The sequence below is a fragment of the Diabrotica undecimpunctata genome, chromosome 1, assembly GCF_040954645.1.
Source record: "Diabrotica undecimpunctata isolate CICGRU chromosome 1, icDiaUnde3, whole genome shotgun sequence".
Taxonomy (NCBI): Eukaryota; Metazoa; Arthropoda; class Insecta; order Coleoptera; family Chrysomelidae; genus Diabrotica; species Diabrotica undecimpunctata.
The window spans coordinates 76,428,777-76,454,547 of NC_092803.1; the positions used below are offsets into that span (position 1 = coordinate 76,428,777).

Below are 25,771 nucleotides of genomic sequence, written 5' to 3' on the forward strand. Positions count from 1 at the left end.
ATTCTGTAGAGGTTTATTAAATTAGTTTTTATAGTGTCTTTTGCTTATTTAAGCTGGATCTTCAGCTCAAAATTCATTTTATATTGTTAAATCTTCTCTGGAGTGAGTACTTACATTTCTAGGTAATTAATTTTTTTATATACGTCCTTTTCTAATTTGACTTCTTTTTTATACATATATAATCTCCTCCGTACATGTTTCTTTTAAACTTTATTATTCGCATATTTCGTCTCATATGCAGCTAGTATCTTTAATATAATTTAACTATTTCATCTAATAATAATTGCAGTTGCTAACTAATATTCATTATTCTAGTTTTTTTGGCCTGAGTTATATTTTATCCTGTTTCCTTGCTCAGGAGGGACCACCCCCAAAACCATTGCGAATAAATACTGCAGTAGGTGGTCGCTGCTATTGGAACTCAACATATCCCTGGAGTTTAATCCCAATAGGAACAACGGGAACTAGCAACTAACAAATATATTCTGTAATTTACTCCCAAAGTGAGATTAGTTTTATTGTTCTACATTGGCACCCAATTTTCGGAGGGAGTAATATTGTTACTTACGAATAAAATAATATATAATAAAAAACTAAACCTAATGGTTCGTTTTTATCGTATTCTTTTGAGTATTCCAGAATCCGGTCAACTTCAGAGTGCTGTAAAACTCAGAGAAATGAATGATATTTAACAAATTTGTAGTGAAAATTTTCTATCAAAAACCCTCTATGATATTGCTTTGGTGTCATTTTGTTGTAAAATTACCAGAAAAAAAGTTATAAGGCCGAAAAGAAAATTTTTTCAAAAATTTTTAGTTAGGTATTTCTATTAACAACTTTTTTATTTTTCATTTTACGATTAAAAGTAATAGAAATAAAGTTGTAAACAATTTAATTTGATACAAACGATTAATTAAATTATCTGTAGTGTTGCTAGTTTACGAGATACAGCGCGAAAACCCTGTGCACCCCTAATTCCAAGATGATGAGTATTCAAAAACGAGGTCAACTTCGGGACAACTTTGTAGTGAAAATTTCTCTATGATAAACACTCCATATCAGTGTGGTCCAACCTCAGGCATGCGGGCCTCATGCGATCCGAGGCTCGTTAAACTGCGGCCCCCGCAAACACATTTCAAAAATATTGCCATTGATAACTTTTATCTGTTCCAACCCTGTCTAACTTTCCGTAATCTTAAGAAAGTAGTTAACCTTGAACACCAACTCCTGATGAGCGGGCAGTTAGCTTCAGTCAGCAGCACGTGTAGTGTTGAATTAACAGTGGCGAATAAATTGAATGTTAAATTCAGAATGAGTAGTGCCAAATAACGCAAAGAATGTAAAAATCAATATTTCTTCATCGAACTAAAAGGCAAACCTCAGTGTATTATTTGTTGTCAAGTACTCGCGGTATTAAAAGAATACAATATTAGTAGGCATTATGAAACCCAGCACAAAACAAAATACGACACATATCAAAGTGAAGCTCGCAATACTCTTGTAAAAGAACTTAGAGCTACATTGAATAAACAAAAATCTCCATTTACAAAACCGACAGCTGTTCAACCATCAAGCTTAGCAGCATCACATGAAGTGTGTTTAGAGCTTGTCAAAAGTAAAAAAGCATTTAGAGATGGAGAAATGATCAAGCGGTGTGCCGTTAAAATGGCGCGATCCTTTGGATATGAAAAGATGGCCAAAAATTTTGAATGTGTTTCAGTTTTCCATCAAACTGTATCTAGAAGAGTTGATGAGCTGAATACTCATGTATTTAAAAAAATTTTAGACACAGTTCGTGATTGTTTGTACTACTCCTTAGCCCTGGTCGAATTTTTGTTAGATACATCAGTGAAAATTTTTGTATAACTGAGGAACTTCTAAAACTGCACCACATGGAAGACGGGACCAAAGATATAAATATATTTGAAGCAGTTAGTGACGCTATGAAAAATATAGGCGGTTTTCAAAAGTGCTCTTGTGTTATGTTTCATAACATTATCCATCAAGAGGCTCTCTGCGGAAAGATAATTAAAATCAACGATACTATGAAAACTGTAGTGCAGATAGTAAACAGCTTAAGAGGAGGAAATAAACGGCCTCACACATTTTCCTGCGTGTTTCGAAATAAATCAAGAAGAAACCATGGTCGATTTCTCGAGGTTTGCAAAAGTTCTTACAGAAATAAAAAAGAGAATTCGATGAAAGGGTTTCGGAATTTGATGCACTAAAACCCGATCTTGCGCTTTTTAACAATACAATGGGAGTCAACATCCAGAACCAATCAGCAGAATACCAATTAGAGCTGTGCGAACTACAATCTGATTCGTTTTTTCAAGCAAAGAAAAATGAAGACATTAGTACCTTTTGGAAGTTGGTCTCCAAGGATCGTTTTCCTAAACTTCGTAACTTTGCGTTGAAACTATATTCCTTGTTTGGTAGTACGTATATATGTGAAAGTACATTTTCTGCTTTGAAGCATATTAAATCTAAAACACGTAATCGCATGGAAAACGATTCTCTGGAAGCGTGTATTAGACTCACTTCGACTAGCATATATATAGATGTGCAAAAGTTAGTAGAGGATAAACCCTTGCCACAAATATCCCATTGATATTTTATTTCATGTTAAATTTTAAACATAACATGTAAATTGTAAACCATAATAAAATACTTCGTTTGTATATTATTTTTTTAAATAAACTTTTTTTGAACGAGTCGAGTTCTCTGGCCCTTCATAATAATTTCAAATTTAATACGGCCCGCAACGTCTAAAAGGTTGGACCACACTGCTCTATATTATTGCTCTGATGTCATTTTATTGGTATTCAAGAAAATGGCGAACTTCGGAGCGCTGTAAAAGCCAGAGAAATTATTAAAATTAATTAAAATTTGTAGTAAAAATTACACTATGAAAAACCCTCTATAATATTACTCTGATGTCAGTTTATTATAAAATGTCCAGAAGAAAGTTATAAGACCCAAAAGAAAATTTGTTCAAAAATTTTTAAATAGTTTTGTTTATAACTTTTTTATTTTCAATTTTACGATAAAAAGTAATAGAAAAAAAGTTGTAGAGAATAAACTTGTATTTGATATGCTACAGATAATGATTTATAAAATTTTCTGTAGGGTTGCTAATTAACGAGATACAGCGCGAAAATCCTTTGCCTCCCTTTTCCAAGATGACGGCCGGGGGACAAGAGCGGCAACCCACAAACTTAAAATTTAGCTTATACTAATTACCCCATACATCAAAAAAATAAAATTGCGTCCTCTCAAAAATGTAATCTTAATGTAACTTTTTAATGGGCTATATTTCTGTATCCGGTAGTTTTTGTTAGTATTACTTAATCCTGAATGGCAAGTAGCAAATCCTCCGTTTCATATACATATTTAATTTTCATTCGTTAGATCATGCCTCCGTATTTACTGTTGTCTCAATTTAAGCAGATTGCCTTAATTGCGTGGTGTAAGTTATATATGTCAGACTACTTCTGAAAATAAATTCTTAAATTTGCAACTTGTTTTCACTTTAAATTAGTGTTCCCTTATATCCATAAGGCCTATTTTTCAAAAAAACCATGGTAAGGCTTTTTCAGTAAGAACATATATTTTCAACAACGCGGCAAATATTAATATGGTCTCCTGATTTTTGGGTAATTAAATTTTTTTAAACTGTCGTGAAAATTATTATTTTTGTCACTGAGTTAGGACTCTGTTATACGAGCGCTAATATAGCGTCGACCCAACCGGACAACGACACTACCATGGAGTAATAGTTATTTAACCAACAACTAAGTGTATTAATAAGGGCGATTAACAATTGAGATATATTAACGCGCGAGCGAAGCGAGTGTGTTAATGTTCGAGATTGTTAATCGCCATTTTAATTCACGAGTTCGTTACAAAACTTTTCCGTCGACCATACTTTTCAGAAATAAAAATATCTTAGTTTAAATTTTTATTTACTTAACAATAAATAATGACATACAATGACAGACAGTACTTAGAGCGGCTACTAAATAGGTATGTTTGGTTGCCTACACCACAGGTAACTGCCAATCACAGAGCGTTAAATGTGGTTAAATTTTATGCAAGCAATGTATGTTGTGTTGCCCATTATAAAATCGTTCATTAATAGAAAATCATTCATTAATAGGGGTCATTAATCAATGATTTTGAGGGTGTTAAAATTGATCATAAATGGATGGTCGACGGAAAATTATACTAACGACATTACCGTCGGCGAGTCCGCAATCACGACTGATCACGATGGCAAGTTTTGTAGCGCTTACAACGCGTACAAAATGATTTCAAGGCGACGCAATTACAGTCACGTCACATAACCTGGAAATAATGTGCCCTGTTTGCCGCGTCATTAACGCGACGGCATTAGCGCTCGTCTAACAGCTCCCTTAATAATATCCTTAAAATTTCAATAATATAACACAATACACTATTGGTGGAATTTGTAATATATAAAATCTATGATCTTATTGTATATAATATAATTTTTACATAAAATCTAGAAACAATGTTGCATGTACAGCTTTTGGCATATATTAACACTTTTGTACAAAGGGGGTTTCATTCTGGTTAATATGTAGATATGTACAAATTTATTAGGTTGCTAGAATTGTTGATATCTCTACAATTTTCTTAATGGTGACTACAACGTAATATTAAAAAGAATATAATTTTTTCTAAAAACAAATTTTAAAGTTCTCATTTCCGTTATATTTCGAAAAAATAGCTATTTTTTTTGTATCAGTTCTGAATTACTTTCACAAAAGAAAATCTCAAATGTTTCGTTGTAATCACTAATAAGCGTAATATTGAAATCCAAAATAGGTAACATGAATTTATTTCTAGATGTGTTAAATAACTGTTTAAGTTTAATTACATCTTTCAGATTTTTTATTGTAAAATATTATAAATTATTTAGAATATTATCAAAATAAATAATATAGTAACTGATGGTATTCAAGGAAACAGCTACTCATCTGATAGTTGTAATTAATAGGCAACCGTGTCTGTAGATCGATCCCGACAAACTATCGATTTTGAAGAGTAAAACGTAATATCTTAATTTTTTTCACAGCGTGCAGCGTTAAGTGATAGTCTCATTGTTCATGTATTAAGAACAGTCTGTGAGTATAATGTTTTATTATTAATAAAATCGTCAAATGTCAAATAACAAAATTAATACAACAGTCACATATCAACACAAGTTTTTGCCGACAACGGCATTTATGAAAAAACTTGAAGCAGATACAAATCATGTTTAGGTCTAATAAATGGTGGTTAAAGTTGATACTAACAATGAATTTCTGTTCACATCAATTTAGTTTATACCATGCGTAACCTTTTTTGGATGTTGTTTGAAAGGTCACCAATAGATATACCGCGAACGGCAGTCAGATGGTTGGTAAAGAGCGATTCGTTGGTTTAAAACTATCTTTTGGAATCGGTATGTTGTATAACAGAAGAAATTATCAAAGATAAGATAAGATAACTAATAATAAGAAACGACACAACACATCACAGAAACGACACCGTAATAATAGTTGCCCCACGTATTAATTCGGCAGTAAAATCTTTCACTCCCCATTCAGATAGAATAATGCTTTTACAAATTCAAGCAACACCGGTGGATATTAACATATTACAGGTATACGCGCCAACGGCAGATAAAGATAAGGCAACCAGCGAAGAATTCTATGAACAACTGGGAAGCCTGATGAAAATGACAAAAAAACATGAAGTAACAATAGTGATGGGAGATTTTAACGCAAAGGTTGGCAGAGGCAAGGTGAATGAGATCGTGGGTAACTTCGGCCTAGAAGAGAGAAACGATAGAGGTGATAGACTTATATGCTTCTGCCAGGAATATAACCTGCTGTTAAGTAATACACTCTTCAAGCTCCCCAAACGTCGACTTTACACATGGAAATCCCCCGCTGACTCACCTGACATCATAAGGAATCAGATAGATTATATAGCAGTACCAACAAGATATAAAAACATGATAAAATCATCAAAAACGTACCCAGGTGCCGATGTTCCTACGGACCACAATCTGTTGGTATGCAGAATGGTCATGAGAGTAAAACGGCTCGAGAAAAGATCTAATTTAAACACAATTGATATTAAGAAACTCACTAACCCAAAAACCGAAATAAAAGTACGAGAACAACTAGGAAAGAAAATAAACGACATTAACGAGAACACGTCGGACATAATAGAGAGATGGGATAAATCGAGAGAAGCAATCCAAACAACATGCGCGACTCTATTAAAGCGTGACAGACGGAAGAAGAAAGAATGGATGTCTGATGAGATAATGGATATGATGGATGAAAGACGTAAATCCAAGAATAAAAATGAAGAAAAATACCGGCAGATCCACAAAATCATAAGAACGAAAATTCGAGAAGCCAAAGAAAAATGGTTTTCCAACGAATGCAGGGAAATAGAACAATACGAAAGAAAATACGACAGTTAAAATATGCACAAAAAAATAAAATCAATGACAAACAAGAGGAAATTCAATAAGTCGCCCAACAGCATAAAAGATGGCGATGGAAATCTTATCTCGGAGCCATCAACGATCTTAGAAACATGGAAATCATACATAGAAAAATTATTTGCATCTGACAGGACTGATGATCACCTATATGGAGAAGGAGAAACAGGACCTTCAATCCTTAAATCGGAGATAGAAGATGCCATTGCAGCACTAAAAAAAATAAGTCAGCAGGTCCGGACAATGTACCCTGCGAAATATTAAAGATCCTATGTAAATCAGACAAACAGTTCCTTGATAATCTAGTTGAACTTTTTAACAACATAAATATAATAGCGGTAAAATCCCGGAGAACTGGCTGCAGTCAACATTTATTACAATCCTGAAGACACCAAATGCCCAGATCTGTGATGACTACCGGCTTATAAGCTTGATCAATCATGTCACTAAAGCGTTCACTAAGATCATTCATAGAAGAATATATATGATAAATGTGAGTCAAATATTGATAGATCTGGCTTTCGGAAAGCACTTGGAACTAGAGAAGCAATTTTCGCTGCACTCCAGGTGCTTATACAGCGGTGTAGAGACGTTGATAAGGACGTGTATTTGTGCTTTGTGGATTTTAGAAAAGCATTTGACAATGTCAATCATGAACAATTATTGATAGATATTCTGCGAAAGACAGGTATTGACGACAAGGACATTCGAATTATGGCAAACCTATACTGGGGTCAAACAGCAAGAGCAAAAATTGGCAACGAACTCACTGAAAGTGTGCAGATCAAAAGAGGTGTCCGTCAGGGGTGTATATTATCCCCACTCCTATTCAATATTTATTCCGAAGAAATATTTAACAAATGTATGGAAAATGCAAATGATGGCATAAAAATAAACGGCGAGTTAACGAACAATATAAGATATGCCGACGACACGGTGATCCTTGCCAGTACCATAGACGAATTACAGCAGGTAATGGAAAGAGTTTATTCAGTTAGTGAGGAATACGGCCTGAGCCTCAACTTCAAGAAGACAAAGTGGATGCTGATAAGCAGGAAGCAACAGCCTGCTCGACAGTTACGGATAAGTAACATACTAATTGACCATGTAGAATCTTATGTGTACCTTGGCACCAACGTAAATGCAAAATGGGAACAGGCCACAGAAATTAAGGCGAGAATATAGCGAGCTAGAGCAGCATTTAGCAATATGAAAAAGCTCCTCATAAGCAGGGATTTGTCTCTTCCCCTAAAACTACGTCTAGGTAAATGCTATATTTTTCCGATCTTACTGTATGGTGTGGAGGCCTAGACGCTGACGGAGACGCTCACGAGAAAACTAGAAGCATTCGAAATGTGGGTGTACCGATGCATTCTTCGTATATCCTGGACCGAACATGTCACCAACATAGAGGTAATCCAAAGAATCGGAAAGGAGAAAGAAATCGTGAATACAATTAAACAAAGAAAGCTTGAATATCTAGGCCACATATTGAGACACGATAAGTACCGTCTACTGCAATTGATTGTCCAGGGAAAAATAGACAGTAAGCGAGGGCCAGGCAGGAGAAGACACTCGTGGCTCCAAAATCTGAGGAAGTGGTTCGGGCTCAGATCGGTCGAACTATTCAGAAGCGCCGCAAACAAGATCAGAATTGCCATGTTAATAGCAAACATTCGCAACGGACAGGGCACTTGAAGAAGAAGATAAGATAGTACATAAATAGATTGATAGAGAAACAGATAGATAGAAATGGATAGAAGGTTACCATAAAAAATAGAAAAAGATAGAAAAAGGGCGCCACTTAACATTTTGTAAATAAAAGGGGAAAGCTAAGAAACCTTAAGTGTCGAAGAAATATAAGAATCAACAAACTATTTTAAAGGCTAAATATGTAAAGGATATGGAAGTTTAATTATTGGTTAAACGTCCAATATATAGTCAACACACGTCATATAGTGTCAACACACTATATGAAATGATAAAGCAAAACCTAGGATATAAGGTTTTAATCAACATAAATTGTACATATAAAGTTAACAAAAACAATAGAAATTAATATGGCAGTGACAGTGACTTCTTTCAAACACTGACAGCATAAAGCTGCCTACAATATTAGAAGTCTACAGCCAAAGCAATACTAAAGAGGTTAATATCACATCATTCTTCCACACTATAATCTTCAAAATACCGTGGTAAAGGACGAATTCTTTCAGATCTTCTAGGTAGTGCTGAAGGAGGCGATAAGCTCTGTTCAGAACTCATTGGGGGTTCTTCAAGAAGTAATGAATCCGGTGGAGGGGGAGATGTAGATGTATCTGCCAGGGGCTGCATGTTTTGCGTGGTTGTATTGGATGAGGAATCATTAAGACTCGAATGTAACTCATGTGGGTCTTCTACGAACACTGATTCTTGACCTGGTATATCTAGTATTTCCCCTTCACCTCGTCCACACGGAGCCAGATGACGATTAGACACTGTGGTCTCCCGTCCGTCTTTCAGTTTAACAAAAGAGTATTCAGGATTTGCCTCTATTACCTCCACTTCCTCTACGATAGGCTGGTACTTGTTCTTCCGATCGAACCTTTTCATCAAGACATGCCCAGATTCTGCTAGCCATGACGGTATTGTATTCCCATTTGGAGATCGACGTGTGTGCACGAACATCCTTTCATGCGGCGTACAGTTAGTTGCGGTACACAACAGTGAACGAATGAAATGCAGCACGACAGGTAGGTATTGTTCCCAATTCTCAATAGGTTCTGCATGTGATTTACAGGCCAGTTGAATAGCCTTCCAGACAGTAGAATTCAACTTCTCCACTTGACCATTTCCTTGAGGATTATAAGCAGTAGTTCTACTTGTTGCGATTCCTCTGGCGTTGAGAAACTCTTTGATTTCAGCTGACAGAAATTGAGCCCCCCTATACGAATGAATGTATGCAGGCATTCCAAACATCATGAATAAGTTATTTAAATTCTTGATTACTGTTTTGGCACTAATGTCACTGCATGGGAAAGCAAATGGGAATCTGGAATACTCATCTATTACCGTAAGAATACAATGATTATTGGTATTCGAAGGCACTGGTCCTTTAAAGTCAATACTAAGGCGTTCGAAGGGAGATGTGGCTTTTATAAGCTTTGGAAAAAGCCCCTCATTCTTAAAGTATCTCGGCTTAATTTTAGCACATACCCCACAGTCACGAGTCATAGTCTTGACTTCATTTAGAGAGAAAGGCAAATTCTTTGATTTTATCCAATGAAACATACGTGTTACCCCTGGATGACAAAGTGCAGTGTGAAGTGACTTGAGTTTTGATGCACCTGCCGCCGTGGTAGTAGCACAAGAGGAGATGCGCGATAAAGCATCCGCTGCTTGGTTGTCTTGTCCTGGTCGATACACAATGTCATATTTAAAAGGTGCCAATTCAAGTCGCCATCTTTGTATTTTCTCATTTTTAATCTTGCTGGAATGCTTCGTGTTGAACATAAATGTTACAGACTTTTGATCAGTAATGATTGTGAAAGGCTTTCCTATAAGAAAATGGCGCCACTTCTTTAGAGATTCAACAATAGCATATGCTTCTTTCTTCACAGCAGAATGGTTCAGCTCACTAGAGTTAAGTGATCTTGAAAAGAAAGCAACGGGTCTGGAATCCTGACTCAAGGTAGCAGCAATTGAGTGTTCTGAAGCATCAGTTTCAACAACAAATGGCATATTTTCGTTGATAGCGTGAACAGATAACTTTGCAACTATAGATTTCAGATTTTCAAAACAAGATAAAGCATCTTCGTTCAATGGCAAATTGTTGACATGAGCTAATGTGTGGACCCTTTCGGAAAATTTGGGAATCCATTTTGAATAATGGGCAAACATACCTAATACCCTTCTGAGAGATGCAGTGTCATTCGGTGGAGGCATTTTTAATAAGGGTTGTAGTCTGCTAGCATCGGGCTTTATGACATGGTTTGGTCCTATAGTATAACCAAGTAAGTTTATTACTGTTTGATTGAATTTGCTCTTGGTTTTGTTTAGTGTCAAGCCATATTTGTCTGTGGCCTTCAGAAAGTTCTCAAGATTTTTGTCATGTTCTACCTTCGTCTTACCACAAACAGTTATATCATCAAGATAGGCATATGTCCCTTCAAGGTTTTCTGTGCGTATGAGCCAGTCGATTGTTCTTTGGAAACTGGCTACACTATTGGTAACACCAAACGGAATGCGACAAAATTGGTACAGTTTCCCAGCGGCTTCAAAAGCTGTGTACATCTTTTCATGTGGAAGTATTGGAACCTGATGGTATGCACTTTGGAAATCTATTGCACTAAAGACAGTGAATTGTGATACATTGGAAACCATTTCCTCGATATTTGGCAGTGGATAGGCATCAAGTTGAGTGAATCGATTAATTGTTTGAGAATAATCAATGACAAGCCGCTTCTTGTGAGTTTCGTTTTTGGTGATAAGCACTTGCGCTCTCCAAGGGGACTGACTTTCTTCAATAATGCCATCATTTAAAAGCTTCTTTACCTCATTTTTAATAAAAATCTGATCTTCAGCACTATGCTTGCGCGATTTTACTACGATAGGTTTACAATTTGAAGTCAGGTTACAAAATAAAGGAACTGCAGGTACTGAGGCTTCAACTACACTACATACCTTGAATACTTCTTTAGGTCCTCCAAATTCAAACTCTAGACTTGAGTGGTTAGATAGAACATCATGACCAATTATAATATCAGAACAGAGATTTTTAACTATAAGTAAATTAATGTTTTTGTAGGAGTGGTCACCAATTTTAATATTTTGAGTAGTCACACCTTTAACTTCAGAGGTGTGTGATAATGAGGCCATAGAAACAGTCTGAATACAAGGCTTCCTAGGGAGTTTGCACAGGTTAGCAAAGTCTTCATTAATAAAACTGACAGAGCTACCAGTATCTATAAGGGCATTAGCACGAAGACCTTCAGGCACTATAGCTTTTTTCAATGAAGCAGGATTAGCAGCAATAATGCAGGCTGTGCAGTTTTCATAGCCTTCAAATACGTTGGCAGATGCACTAGTGCTCTTGGAGCGGCAAACCTTTGCAAAGTGTCCCTTTTTATTACAGGATTTGCAAATGGATTCTCGAGCGGGACAGTTCTTCCTTGAATGTATTGGCCCACCACAGAAAAAACATTTGTGTTCTGACCTAGAAGAGTTAGTAGAGTTGATAGCAGCTGTCACAGTGACACATTCAGAATTTGTTGGAGAGCTCTGTGACTCAAATTCATAGTTACCAGGTAGCGCACTAAGTGTCGAATGTTGATTTGAATAAACCTGAGAGTTGAGTTCTGCCATTTACATTGAAATAGCTATATTGTAAGTTTCTTCTAAAGTTAGTGTTAAACTCTCTTACAGTCTCGATCGTATCTTTGTGGATGTCATTCCAGCGATAAAAGCTCCACGGACTGTATCATTTTTATTAGTATCAGCATCTACAGCAGTAAAATTGTAGTCTTTTGCTAACTGTTTTAAAGATTGCATGTAAGAATCGATAGACTCATCTGCCTGTTGTCGTCTAGTGGTTAGTATGTGACGAGCATGAATAGTATTGTTTGGTTTGATGTATATTTTGTCAAGAGTTTGAATGGATTCGTTGTAAGTGTTACAATCACTTATATATGTATATACTCGTGGCGAAAAATGATTTATTAATAGTTGTAGCTTAGTATCATTAATATCTAGGGGTGGTACAGCAGCAACAGCGGGAGTGACAATATGGGTAGCTAAAAAGTTCATAAAAGTTCTTTTCCAATGGTCCCATTCCTTTGCTGTTGATTTTACAGATGGATCCCCGTCGAACCTCTCGGGTCTTAGATACTTTTCCATTTATGTTGATTAAATTGAAATGATAAAGCAAAACCTAGGATATAAGGTTTTAATCAACATAAATTGTACATATAATGTTAACAAAAACAATAGAAATTAATATGGCAGTGACAGTGACTTCTTTCAAACACTAACAGCATAAAGTTGCCTACAATATTAGAAGTCTGCAGCCAAAGCAATACTAAAGAGGTTAATATCACATCACTATATAAAAAAATTCAAAATATATTAGGTGGAAATAGTCCACTCACTATAAGACTTATAAAGCCTGACCTTTCCTTCTGGTTGAAATATAGCAAAAAATCAACATGTTTTTGTAAACGAAGCAAAAAAACATGATAAAACGAGATTTTTCTTTTTTGCCTCAAAAACTTTTTCCACGGGTGTGTAGGTGCAGGCATTACTTCACAAAAAACTTCTTTCTTTTTGCTTCAAAATGACGTTTGGTAGAAGTCTTTAGAGTTCTTAGTATCCGAGATACAATTTTTGAAAGTTCGCACTTACACTATTTGTGGGTCATTTTCCTTATCTTTTTGCTAAAATTATTCTATAAAAAACTCGAATATCGAAGTAAAACAGTTTTTTTATAATTGGTATATTTAATTTAAATTAAACTATCCTAACTGAAGATAACTGATTAGTTCACTAAAGATGAACTAATCAGTTCATCTTCAGTGAATCTAAAAGCAAGTACTGCCAGTAATTAATAAAAATGTAAGGTAAAATTTTGACTATTATATGCAAACATGTGGTTAATTAATTAAAATTCATATAGAGTTCAACATATGGGTCCTTGACCTGGTTTACTTTTAAAAAAATGTACTATCAATCTTGTTCCGAATGTCATTGTCACTCTAAACAGTCAATTATCACTTCCGACATATCAGATTAGTTGGCATTTAACATTTCTACAGTTAGGATGTAGAAAACTCTTTCGTGCAGGGACTTATGTTACCTGTAGGCAATCTGAGTCCATCAGCATACTGCCAGATAATTTAATAATTTTAAGTATGGTTTAATTTTTAAACCCAACCACTGTTTGGTTTTGAGGTTACTTTGCAAGTACTACAAAGTAAGTAATTAACCACATGTTTGCTTATAATAGTCAAAATTTTACCTCGCGTCTTTATTAATTTAGTGGTATTACTTGCTTTCAGGATTTTATGTTCACTAAAGATGGACTGATGATCGAAAACGTTTAGAATTTAGTCCTTTTGAATTTTTATATTTAATTTTAATTAAATATACCAATTACAACAGACGTGTTTTACTTCGATGTTCGAGTTTTTAACTACAGTAAAACCTCCCTTAACCGAAACCTTTTTAACCGTGGAGGGATGCCGGTTTTGAACATCCCTTCACGAAGAGTCTTGTTTGCTAACAGTGTCTCTTTCAGCGGTTTGTACTTGCTGTAAGTCCAATTGGTCCGCTAGCCTTCGAATACTCAGTAATAGAAACTTAAATGGACTCTTAAATGTGATTTAGTCTGGCCTGTTGAATAGATTGATATAATGAAATAAAACAATAACTTGTTTAGCTAGAACTGTAATTGAAAAAGGACAAGAAATAGAAACTTATAAACTGCGAGTGAATAACTAATCGTAATGAACCTAATTAGAAAATTACAGTTTACGAACGAAAACACCATAACACTTCACATTAAGGGTTCCCGATATATTGCGTAACTTGCGATTGCGAACGTGGAGAAAAACTCTCCGAAACTTGAAAAGTAGGTCTAAACCCTACAACGATTGCTAATTCACTGGCTTCCCCTAGCCACTCCGAAATAATTGTCTATGCATTTTGAAGGATCTACCGGTTTAAGGTCAATATGGGCGGAGATTAACATTCTAAGAAATAAGTCAATGCAGGCAAGGAATTTATTTAGGTAACAGATGCGGCGGAAATATTTTTATTAGTTTTGAAATAGAATTATTTGGTTGGAGATTATTGTTCTCCAACAAACCGAAACATCGTTTAACCGAAACGGCTGACATTTTCAATAATTTCGTCAAAAAAAAGTAAATGTTTGTCGCAAAACGTAAACAATTCCGTTAATTTCACTCACCAATTGATGTCTATGTGTGTTGGGAAATAACAAAAACCAAGAGCTCTAAAAGATATTTCCGAAAAGGCATTTTAAGGTATAGAAGCCAAAAAAGTTCATGGATGTCGACCACTTTATTTTTAGAATGGTTTGAAAATGAATTCGTCTCAAGTGTAAAATCCTTTTTAAATCAAAAAACCTTCTCATCAAAGCATTTTTGTTTATTGACAATGCGCCCTCACCCTCAAAATCTACAAAATGGTGACAATTGTCAGATTTTTGCCACCGAATGTCACAAGCTTAATCCAGCTGTTAGACCAGGGAGTCATAGAGACATTCAAGAGACATTATAGAGAAGCATTCTTAAGACATCTGTTATTACAGGAGACGAATTAATACAAAAGTGTTACCGAAATTCTCAAATCTTTAACAATAAAACATTTTTATTGGTGAGCTGAGTCGTGGGCCAAGATCAAATCTTCAACTTTGGAAAAATGCTGGAACAAACTTTTTGATGAGATTTTGATTGACAATCCTGAAGAAGAAAATGGTAAGAAAACAACAGAAAAAATTAAACCTTTCATTAAAAATTTGCCGGGACATGACGAAATTAACTAAGAAGAGATACGTGACTGGTTAGCAGCTGATGACTCAGAACGTGAATTCATCGACCAGGACATCATTGATATGGTTCTTTATCAAGACAACCTGAGCATATCAGATGACGAAGATGACGACCCAAGAGGCAACAGGCAGCACAAGACCGTCGACGAGATTTTCAATGCTTTAGAGGAAAGAATTTTATAAAGTAGGCCTAATTAGTTAGGGACACGACTAGATTCTTAATTTTTGTTGTCATTACATAAAGTTTTGTCCTTTTCAGATTGCTTTACGTTTCGTCGAACAACCGAATGAAGCAAACTCATGACGTTCTGCAAATTAACGTTGGAGGAAGAGAGAAACATCGTTGTCAAACGAAAACGCAAAAAAATAGCAGATTTCTTTAAAAAAGCATGTTAAACTTGTTCGTTTTCCTTAATTTTAGTACTTTATTTTGGATTTACTTATTAGAAAACATTACGAAATCAACTCATAGTATTTTTTAATACCAATACTTTGATCAAGACTATTATAAAAAACAATGTTATTTTTAACCGAAATTCTTGTTATCCGAAACGGCCTCCCCCCCAATTATTTCGGTTAACGGAGGTTTTACTGTATATGTATACAGTCAACTCCTGCGAATTATCCCTTTTAAGATTGTTCTATAACTTTTTTCGACGCTGTTTTAGGTATAAGGTTTTTCAACGTTTTCTACTTTTAACAATTTTTGCTAATTTTTACGGCTATTTTTTAAATTTCTCTTTATACGTTTTTTTTTGTTGTACATTAGATATATGCATTACAAAATAATAAAGAAATCATATTTTCTGTACTTTAAAATATAGCCTATTGTAAAATATTCTAGGACTAACGGTAACCAGGATATGGTTCGTCAAAGTATGATACCTGCAACGATTTTTACTAACTTTTACGGATATTTTGTTAATTTCTGGTTATAACTCCTTTCCATGTACATTTAGCTATATACAAATCGTTGCAAGATATATAATTCAGACATCAGTTATATCACTTTAATCCAGGAGTTATTAGGTGCTAATATATGTCGCTAATAACCCTAAAGGTTGATCGACAAATCTCTAAAACAAAAAACATTGCAAATGTTTATCTACTAATTTATTGATGATAAAAATGTACTGGAAAAATATTGATGCAGTGTTGTCACCATAAACTAAATTGAGTGGGTTGAATGCATCGTTACCTTGAATATTATATCTGCAATTAATAATCACTTAAACACATTAAAAGTCATGTAACATAATCGCTTGTAACTAAGATAATATATTTAAGTTAAATTTTTATTGAAATATAAAAACTAAGGCAAATACTATTGCTGCCTTATACGATATTATGTATTCTGACTTAGCAGCCTTCAATAGAGGGTCAAAAACAATAGAGGCGTCATAGAAGGGAGTATGTGAAATCTGTTTTCGGTTAAAAGAAGATTAAGACAGTAGGATCCGCTCTCGACTGATTTTTTTAACTTTGTCTTGTAGGCAATAATAAGGAAAGTAAGATTCAAAATAGTTGAATCATTTTTCACTTTAAACAGCAATGCATAGCATATCCAGATTACGTAGTCCTCTTAACGAGAACAAAACAGGACTTAAAACATTTCTTATGAACTTTGAAGACGAAGCAAGAAAATTTGCGTTGTTTATAAATGAAACAAAACACACTTCCATAAAAAAATTTATGGAAATGTGTGGAGAACTAACAAAACACAATAAATTTGTCACACTAAAAACAGGAAGAAAGAAATACAAACTTAAAAATGTTATGCAGTTCGAGTAACAACAACGAATAAAGGGGAGAATGAAAAAGAAATTAAAAAACACTACTAAAAGGGAGTTGAGCAATGGTATTAGTTAACAAACCTTTGAAATAAAAAAATGTATGTAGAGCAGCTAAAATTCCAATATATGAAACAGTCATTCGACCGGTGGAGTTGTATACTTGTAAGACTTGCAGCAGGTGAGAAATGAAAATCGGAATCTGGGAAAGAAGCCATTGCGTGGAATTTTCGGTGGTGTTAGAACATCAAAGGAAAACTGGCGAAGACGAATAAATCCTCTAAAACCTCTAATTGTACAAAAAGTCAAAGCACAGAGACTCAGGTGGCTAGGTTACATCACTCGAACGCCAGAGAGACATTGTGTAAAAAAGGTGCTTTTTGGAGGAGACTGAGGTAAAAAGAAAAGAGGAAGACCATAAAGAAAGTGGTTCGAAGCAGTAAAAGGAGATTTGGATGGTATAGGAGTGCAGAATTTTAGAGAGAGAGAAAGAGAGAGATAGAGAAAGAGGGAGATAGAGAAAGAGAGAGAGAGAGATCACACTCCGTAGAAACTAGACCAGAAAGAACAAAAACCAAAAGATTGCTTGAAACAACAGAAATGAATGTACTTCGTGGTATGGGTGGAAAGAATTTTCTAGACAGAGATACAAGTGAAAAGATAAGAAATACATGTGGGGTAGACGATATTCACGATTGGATGCTCTACATGAAAGAAGAGTGGAATGGGCATATTAGCAAAAGAATGGAAGAAAGAAGGATGGTGAGAATCTAACCGGAGCTCTTAAACTTAAGCAGGTCAATATATGCAGATAATCAAGTGGATATGGGATGCCAGGTCATCGGATAATACATGACAGTGAAAGAGCTGATTAACTGACCAGAAGGGGATCAATTACAGAATACTTTGATCCACAACCAGTCCTAGGAATACAAAAAGTACCTTCGACGGAAAAACGCCTGCATCCAAACATAACATAATTCTCACTAAGAAGGTATACCCGGTTAAGCAGATGCCAAAATGTATATTGGACGGGTATTCGCTAAAAGGGCTGAATTACTGGTGTAGACAAGGAGAAATCAGCTCAGACTCTTGTACATGAGCTATTTCCTTACTGGGCATGCACTAGTCACGGGGCATCTGCAGAAAATGGAGCTGTTTCATGGAAACTTTAGCTGTAAACTCTGTAGTAGAAAAATTTAAACAATCAACCAACCATATCTTTCGTGATTTCAAGACACTAAATCGCCAGCGAAAAACACTTCTGGAGACTAACAATCAACTCCAGAAACACATGATAGCAATCTACTAAATCTGTATAAGCTGCTACATGGCTCCAGTTTTCTGGAATGGGTATCATAAATTAATGAAAAATGTACACTAAGCGAATTGCCTTATTATACGGTGGGTTTATAACAGATAACTTCCGAAAAAAAGTATGTTGAAAGCTGGAAATTATATTGGAAAATAAAATGGTTCTTATACAAAGTGTTACACTGCACGTCTTAAGTCCGTTCTCCAACTACATACTTAGAGGAGATATAGCTTTCAGTATTTTTGTTATAATTTAATGTAGAATTATTCAAAATGGCGGAGGTGAGCCATTTTGTGAAATTATTTTAAGTGCGACCATATGCATGCAATATCTCATTTGAAAGCACGTATGTCGTACAGTATGTTCCTAGAAATTTGCGCAATTCTAACGCATTGTTTCAAAATGGCGACTTTTCAATATTTTATTATGCCATTACGAAAATATATAGATCACAAATTATATGATGTGGTAATCTTAACTTTTATGCAAATGCAGACAATTTGTAAATGTGAACCAGTCTAGAATATGTTTGAGCCATAGAATATACTCAAAATAATGAAAATTGGACTTACCAATTCTATAAAAAAAGAACACGATTAACTAGACTGCTAGGGTTAAAAGAATTATAAAGATAAAGTAGCTGGATCATCGAAAGCATAATAACGATATATTTAGAAACAAAAAGCTATTAAAACAAAACCCATTAGAGCTGAAATTAAAGAAAGATCTACAAAATTATTTATAATTATGGTTCTGAAGCTGTTTTAACTATTTATAATGTTCACAAAACTTAGTCAAAAGTAGTATCTAAAGTTTTTACTTTATAAAATATTAGGTGAAATCCATCTTAACTGGATAGAATAAAATTACATCAACAGCGCAGTCCATTTATTTTTCATAACTCCTTGAGGACTTATAATTTCACAGGAACTTTACGATGAAATCATCGCCATATCTCACTTATTGAGAGGACGACTACATTTTTAATGGACCGCTTTTCCCTTCTTGAAAAATAGCAAGGTAGAGATTTCAGTAAAACTTTTGCTGAACTACTTGAGAGTTTGTTGAAAATAAACTTTATGAGAGAAAGGAGATAAAAAATAAACTAGCAATGAAGTTAAAACTTTTAGTGTTAAATGGTATACTTATATTTAAAATATAAAAAAAATAAAACAAACGGATTTCAATATTATCAGAACGTTTTCGGTCTTATCAGACCATCATCAGTGAACACATAGTTAGCAATTGAAACTAGACTCGTAATGTAGTAACCTTTTAATTACAGTTTAAATAAATGTTTTACAAATTAATATTAAAGGGAAATGAACTCGATGTTAAAATATTTAACTTTAAGGGGACATACTGAACCCTACTCGAAACTAGGACAACAGAAGAGTCTTAGGAAAGATCAGTCAGTCGGCTGTGTATTAACTCGAAATAGCACGAAAGTCAACTGAATCAACCGATTGATTATATCGTATGACACATTTATCGTAATTAGATTATAACGATGTTTAATATTGTAACGTAACTTGTGTGGACGGAAAGTGGGGGATGAAAAGAGAAGAAAATCCAGATGCAAGTTAGTTCACCTTGCAAACTGGCGCTCAGGTGTTTTGAAGGACACAACGGTGAGCTGTGGGACGAGGGTCAATTGATTTGGGATGTGGGTATATTAAAGAAAGTTGGGGGAATTGAAATGTACCAATGAAAACGAGGAAATTTGGTAGTAAACGAAAGGGGAAAAATAAAATGCGCCACCTAGTTCTCTGTCGAGAGACGAAGAAAACTCGACACTTGACTTATGAGAAGATAAAAAAATGGTCTAAACCTATAAAAAAACCAATATTCATATATTGTCAAAACGAACCTACCTGAAACCTACCTATCTGGTACTACAGACTACACCTATGGGGTTGTGCAAAGTCAACATCACAGAATACCATCCAAAGATTTCAGTATTAAGTGCTAAGATTTATAGTGGATGCACCATGGTACGTAAGTAATTCACAAAATGAACGTGCCATTCACCATGAAAATGAGCTAGTAAGGGCATTTATTTAATACTGTGTAATGATGTAGATTGTAAATAAACATAGTTATAAAAAAAGGTATACAAAATAATATTAACAACAATTATTAAGAAAAACCTAGACAGTAAATAAATTTATTGAAAATTATGTAGATATAGGAATCTCTGGGAAATGCAGAGGAGCTACAAGAACTATTTATTATACTAGACACAAACACAAAACTTATAAAAATGAACAATAATATTTTATTTTTAGCATATAATAAAACTAACTAATCTTCAATGATTTGTTGCATTTGCAGTGTAGTCAAGTCCTTCCAAGCATTTCTACCAATCTTATTTCCTGAAACGAAATTCTTGATTTACTGAGCAATATAATCCTACCCCGTTCAAACTGATATAATTGTTTAATACATAAATATTTTTAAATATTTTCTTGAGCGAACCAAAATATAAAAATTTATTAGTATAAAAAAGGTATTAGTTTTTATACTGTCGAGAATTACACGCAAGCAGTTCCGCGAGAGTACTTTAGTAATGAAATTGTACTGTATTGCATTCAGTTATAATTATTAGTTCTATTTTTTTTAATATTAAATAGATATACTTAAAATGTATCTATCGTGGGACTACAATGATACCCGTGAAACGGAAGACCCAATGGAAGCTTCTAATTATTTGGAAGATTGACAGAGCTGTCAAGTAAATCATAACCAATACTTGCATTATTTCTCTGACGATGCCAAAGTCATACTGAAAATGATTATGAACGACTTGCTAAATCGTAGGCAATTATGAACACATACTTTGTAACTAAGAATACAAAATTGACTGATTATGCGATTATAGTAGAACCATCTTTATCTAGAAAAAAGAAAAAGTATCATGGCATATTCAGAAAAGTAACACAGGACTTTATTGAATCTATGATCAAAAAAGTAGAATGCAGCGAATATTTTTTCAACTTTTCAAAGCCTTTGAAGTGAATCCGTTCGAAAAGAGGTTCTTTCCTATTTGGCAATAACACTTTGATTAATCTCAAACATACTTATGACACCGTGTGTATGAGCTGGTCAAATAATAATAAAAAATGTTTAATTAGGAGTAGAGATAGGGTAGGCAAAACAAACCGGAACGTTTGCGAACGGCTACTCTTGGTTTGATTGGAGAGCTGGGTCGTGAGTTAGTGAATAAAAAAGGGGAACTGGAAAAGGGTAACTACAAAAAGAGAAATCAAAAAGTACTTACATGGATTTCCTGGACAACACAACACAAGAAGGTTCCTAAACTATTTAATTTTGGACGCCGTTTACAAGAATCTTCCTGCTGGATTGAAAGAAATTTTTTCCTAAAAAATACATTTAAAGGTTTAGAATCTTTTTAAAGGAAATAATACTACACTTGGTTTAGGGAGAAACATTACATATTTATTATTATTTTACCATAAATAGTTACAAATACAAATAATCATAACAAATTGTAAAAACAACTTATAATGGTGTTATCGGTTTACAACAAACTCTTGACGTTGGGGACACTCTAAGAATTTAAATTATCAATAAATTGAAATCATCTAGATCTTTCAATGGAGCTTACATTAAGGTCAACCTTTTTAAAACAGAACAAAACAAATTCAAAATTTATGGTTACGTATGTACCAAATGTTCGAAGAAAATAATGCTAACTGTCATATGTCAAGATTAAATATTGAAACTTAAGAATAATTAAAATGACAATTAGCCAATTATTAAAATTTATAATTTTATTTATTGAAATTATTTAAATTGTCATGAAAGCAATTATTAATGAAAAATGTCTGTTTTTACTTTGAAAATTTTTAACATATCACTAACTGGTGTATTAAACTGGTGTATTAAACTGGTGTATAAAAGTTTTTGGGGTTGGAACTGGATTCAAAACAATGCAAAATAACATAAATGCGTCTCACAAGCTGTAAAATGGTCTGAAATGACCAGGGATAACAAATAGATGATAGAAGGGCAGTGGATTGTCTTGTTGCAATCTTCAAAGCTCGGCTTTTCAAATACTCCTCGAAAACATGTGGACCCCTTATATCAATGTAATACTGCTTACAATTCTTCCATTTAGGACACATATAACAAATCGGTGATAAATTCAACAAAAATTGCCACATTGCATTTGATTTCCTTTGATTTTTGTTCCACAAACAAAATCTGTCGGCTTTTTGAAGATTACGCACCTGTGCTCTTTACCCGTCAAAGTTTCAAATCCAACTTAAATTTGACCTTGCTTCACTCTCTGTACCGGCTTCTTTTGGCTCTCTCACCTCTCCTCTCAGTAAAAGGGACTAGCCAATCGGAATTCTTTTCAACGACGCTTTTCAGGGTATAGGACATTGAATCATTGGTTGGCTTTGAAAATCGCAGAATTAAAACCTAAAATATGACCATATTTTTAATACGCAGTTAAATTTTTCTTCGATGTCCACAAACACTTACGACACAATATAAACAAAAACTCAAGAAATTTTATACATAGCCAGTGGCGTACCAAATAAATCTTATACATTAAATATTCGATAGTTATTAGGAATTTATACATGCTACACTATCTAATAAAAAACAGATGATTATAATTTTACAGTGTTATGAAGAAAATGAAGATAAGTCATAAAATTCCCAATATTACTTAAAACAAGTCATTTCTTTTGCTCATTTTCGGCATTTTCCCATTATGAGTTCGCCGTTTTAATTGTCAACAGTTTTCTATCGTCCCAATCACCTTTGAGATCTCCCTCCATCATCGCAATTCCTATATATATTTTCCAGCTCATAGCTGGTCTCCCTCTTTTTCCTGGAAGTTCCAATTCCATTATTCTTTTGGTTACTTATGGCCTGGCATTCTTTGAATATAACCGTAAAATTGTAGTGCTTCGTTTTCCAATTTTTTTGTTATTGAACATTATACTTCCACCTGGTTCTATATTTCCCCAATACTTATTCTGTTCCATCTGGTAATTTGAAGACATCTTCTCATAGAGTCCAATTGGCCTGTTCTTATTTTATTTCGTATTGTTGCTCTCATTTGCCATACTTCCGATTCGTATAATAACGTTTTCCACAATGCTGTGAAAGATTCTTTTTTTTTTTTTGTTTTCTTTGGTGAGAGTGTTGTTCTATATCAACCCATGAAGTGCTTTTGTAGCTTGCTTTACCTTAGCTATTTTCATTTTATAGCTCGTAGATATGTAGCATCTATGTACTACCTGGAATAAACAGCAAATCCAAAAATTTATATTTTCTATTTGCAAAATTGATTATAGATGTAGAAGATACGAGCTCTGACAGTGACAATAGTGACTAGACTTGAGGATATCTGGAAAAGAGTTCATCTACATTTAAAATCAAGTGGTTGCCATCGAGTCATATTAAATTTTAAAATAGGTTTAATAACTACGGTATTGTTCACAATTATCTGTCAATTCAACAGATTTTCTAAATCTTCTTGCCCTCTGGCTCTTACGTTATTCTCGATTAGTGCAGTGTACCAAGGCTTTTAACTCCAATTCTATATACATGTATCTATTTTCTTGACATTTTAAAAGTAACTAAAGCTGGATTCCCCCTTTAAAGTAAAAACACACTTCGGTATAGGGTAGAGTTTTAAAGTAAAGGATAAATAGAGGTTAATTCCGAAATTTAATCTAAATCAATGCGTGTTGATGGAAATCGGAGGTTCTACTATATTTTTACTGTGGTACACTGCTCTAGATGTAGATTTTACAAATGAAATTCTGTATATAGTACTATACAGAATTTCATTTGTAAGAATTAACATGTAAAATAATAATTATTCTCTGGTTGCCATTTTAAGATATTTTAAGAATATGTTATTTTATTTTTAACTGAAAAGAATCTGAAACAAGTAAAATATTTATATTTTCTATATTCTGACATATATGTTACCGATTATATAGGATTTCAATATCGAGTGAAACATTTTAGCAACCCTAAACCTACTGGTATATTACAAACAATTATTTTTCCTTCAGGAAACTCAAACATTTCACTTGTATAATCGGGAAAAATTGCCTGATGGCCGGAGGCATGAACATAACTATAAAAGGGAGACAGGCTACCAAACGTGAAGCCCCCATATTAGTCGTCGCCCCACATTCCACCTTCTTAGACGGTGGTATTATCTACCTAGTCGGCTTTCCCTCTACTATCTGTAGGAGGGAAAGTGGAACTAACAATCATATAGGAAGTAGGTTTTATGTTTTTTTTTTATTTAATTTTTTTTTTAATTTGGCTTTAATTTTAAATTTAAAGCAATAACTAATGGTGAAATGTTTATATGTATCTTAAAAATTAATTGTTCGCCAAATTGAGTTTATTAGAACATAAATGAAATACCTCTATGTAGTTTTTATGCAAGTTACAGAAAAAAATATTAAAGATATTGTTATGTATTTCTTAGAATTTTAATTGCATTGTAATAAATACAAAAAGTTAGTAAATTGCTATTTTGTTGTTAATAATAGTTTAAGGCCGCATTTAATTTAATCGTTACCTAAATATATCAATATTTTGCTGTTTTAGTGTAAAATGAATTCCAAGTTTTCATTTTTCAACCCATTTCTGTTTCGATTTTCAATAGTTCAAAAAGCTTCAGAGACCTTTGTTGATATAAACAGAATTGTGTATTTTAATACGAAGTAATGACTTTTAATGATATTTTTTTTGGGATTTTTCACTTACAACATATATCTTATCCACTTTCTCATCTGTTAAAAAGGCACTGCTATTTTAAGTAAAAAAGTCGTAATATTAGAAATTTCGCAACTTCTTCATTTCTTTCTCTATCAGTGATTATACCCAACCGATTTCTATTGTTGTTTTTCTCTGTATACCAAAATCTCTATCGGCCACCCAGTTTTTCACCTTTTGTCCTTTGCAAGAGATGACTCTTGAACAGGAGAAATTAAGACTCTATTTATTTAAGCATATCTAATAACTCTATACTTTCATCTATTATGAGATTATCCAAATTTTCAAGATTCTATTCTCATTTCACTAAACTGTAATGGAGTTTCTCTCTATAGTCCAGTCGTCAGAGATTTGAACTCTAAGAATCATACGAACAAGCTGAATTTTTCTGAGAATGTCAATGTTAAGACTCCAGAAAATATGCAAAAAAGTTAACCACTTTTATCCCAAGGCTTTCCTCTAAAACCTCCCCTTCGTAGGTGGGGAAAAACGGAAAAAATCGATTTACCAAGAATATGTACGCATTAGAAAAAAATGTTTTAAATAAAAAATGTAGCTGAGGTTATTTTAAACAAAAATGTTTATTAGCACTTTTTGTGTAGAACGAATTGTTCTCTCAGAAACAACGCTTGAAGCGACCGATCAATTACAGATAGGCGCGCGTAATCACTTTTAAATATAAAATTTATTTCAACTGGACGGTGAAAATTCGATATCCTTTGATAAGATTGTCCTATCGACAAAAATCAAAATGAGTTTTAAAGGTAAAAAGTGATGCTTTCTTATAAACATTTTTTGTGGATTGCAGACTG

The 25,771-nt window shown here is 33.9% G+C and overlaps 1 protein-coding gene across 2 annotated transcripts in view; it reads left to right on the forward strand.

The window, feature by feature from the left end:
• The window catches only part of LPCAT (lysophosphatidylcholine acyltransferase), a 222,438-nt gene that overhangs the window by 135,329 nt on the left and 61,338 nt on the right, over positions 1-25,771 (forward strand). The window contains exon 3 of one of the 2 annotated variants that reach the window (XM_072544451.1): positions 24,242-24,456. The exons of the other annotated variant lie outside the window; for it this stretch is intronic. Within the exon in view, the coding sequence (XP_072400552.1) occupies positions 24,242-24,456 (215 nt within the window). The remainder of the gene's footprint in view (positions 1-24,241; positions 24,457-25,771) is intronic. 2 annotated transcript variants of the gene reach the window in all.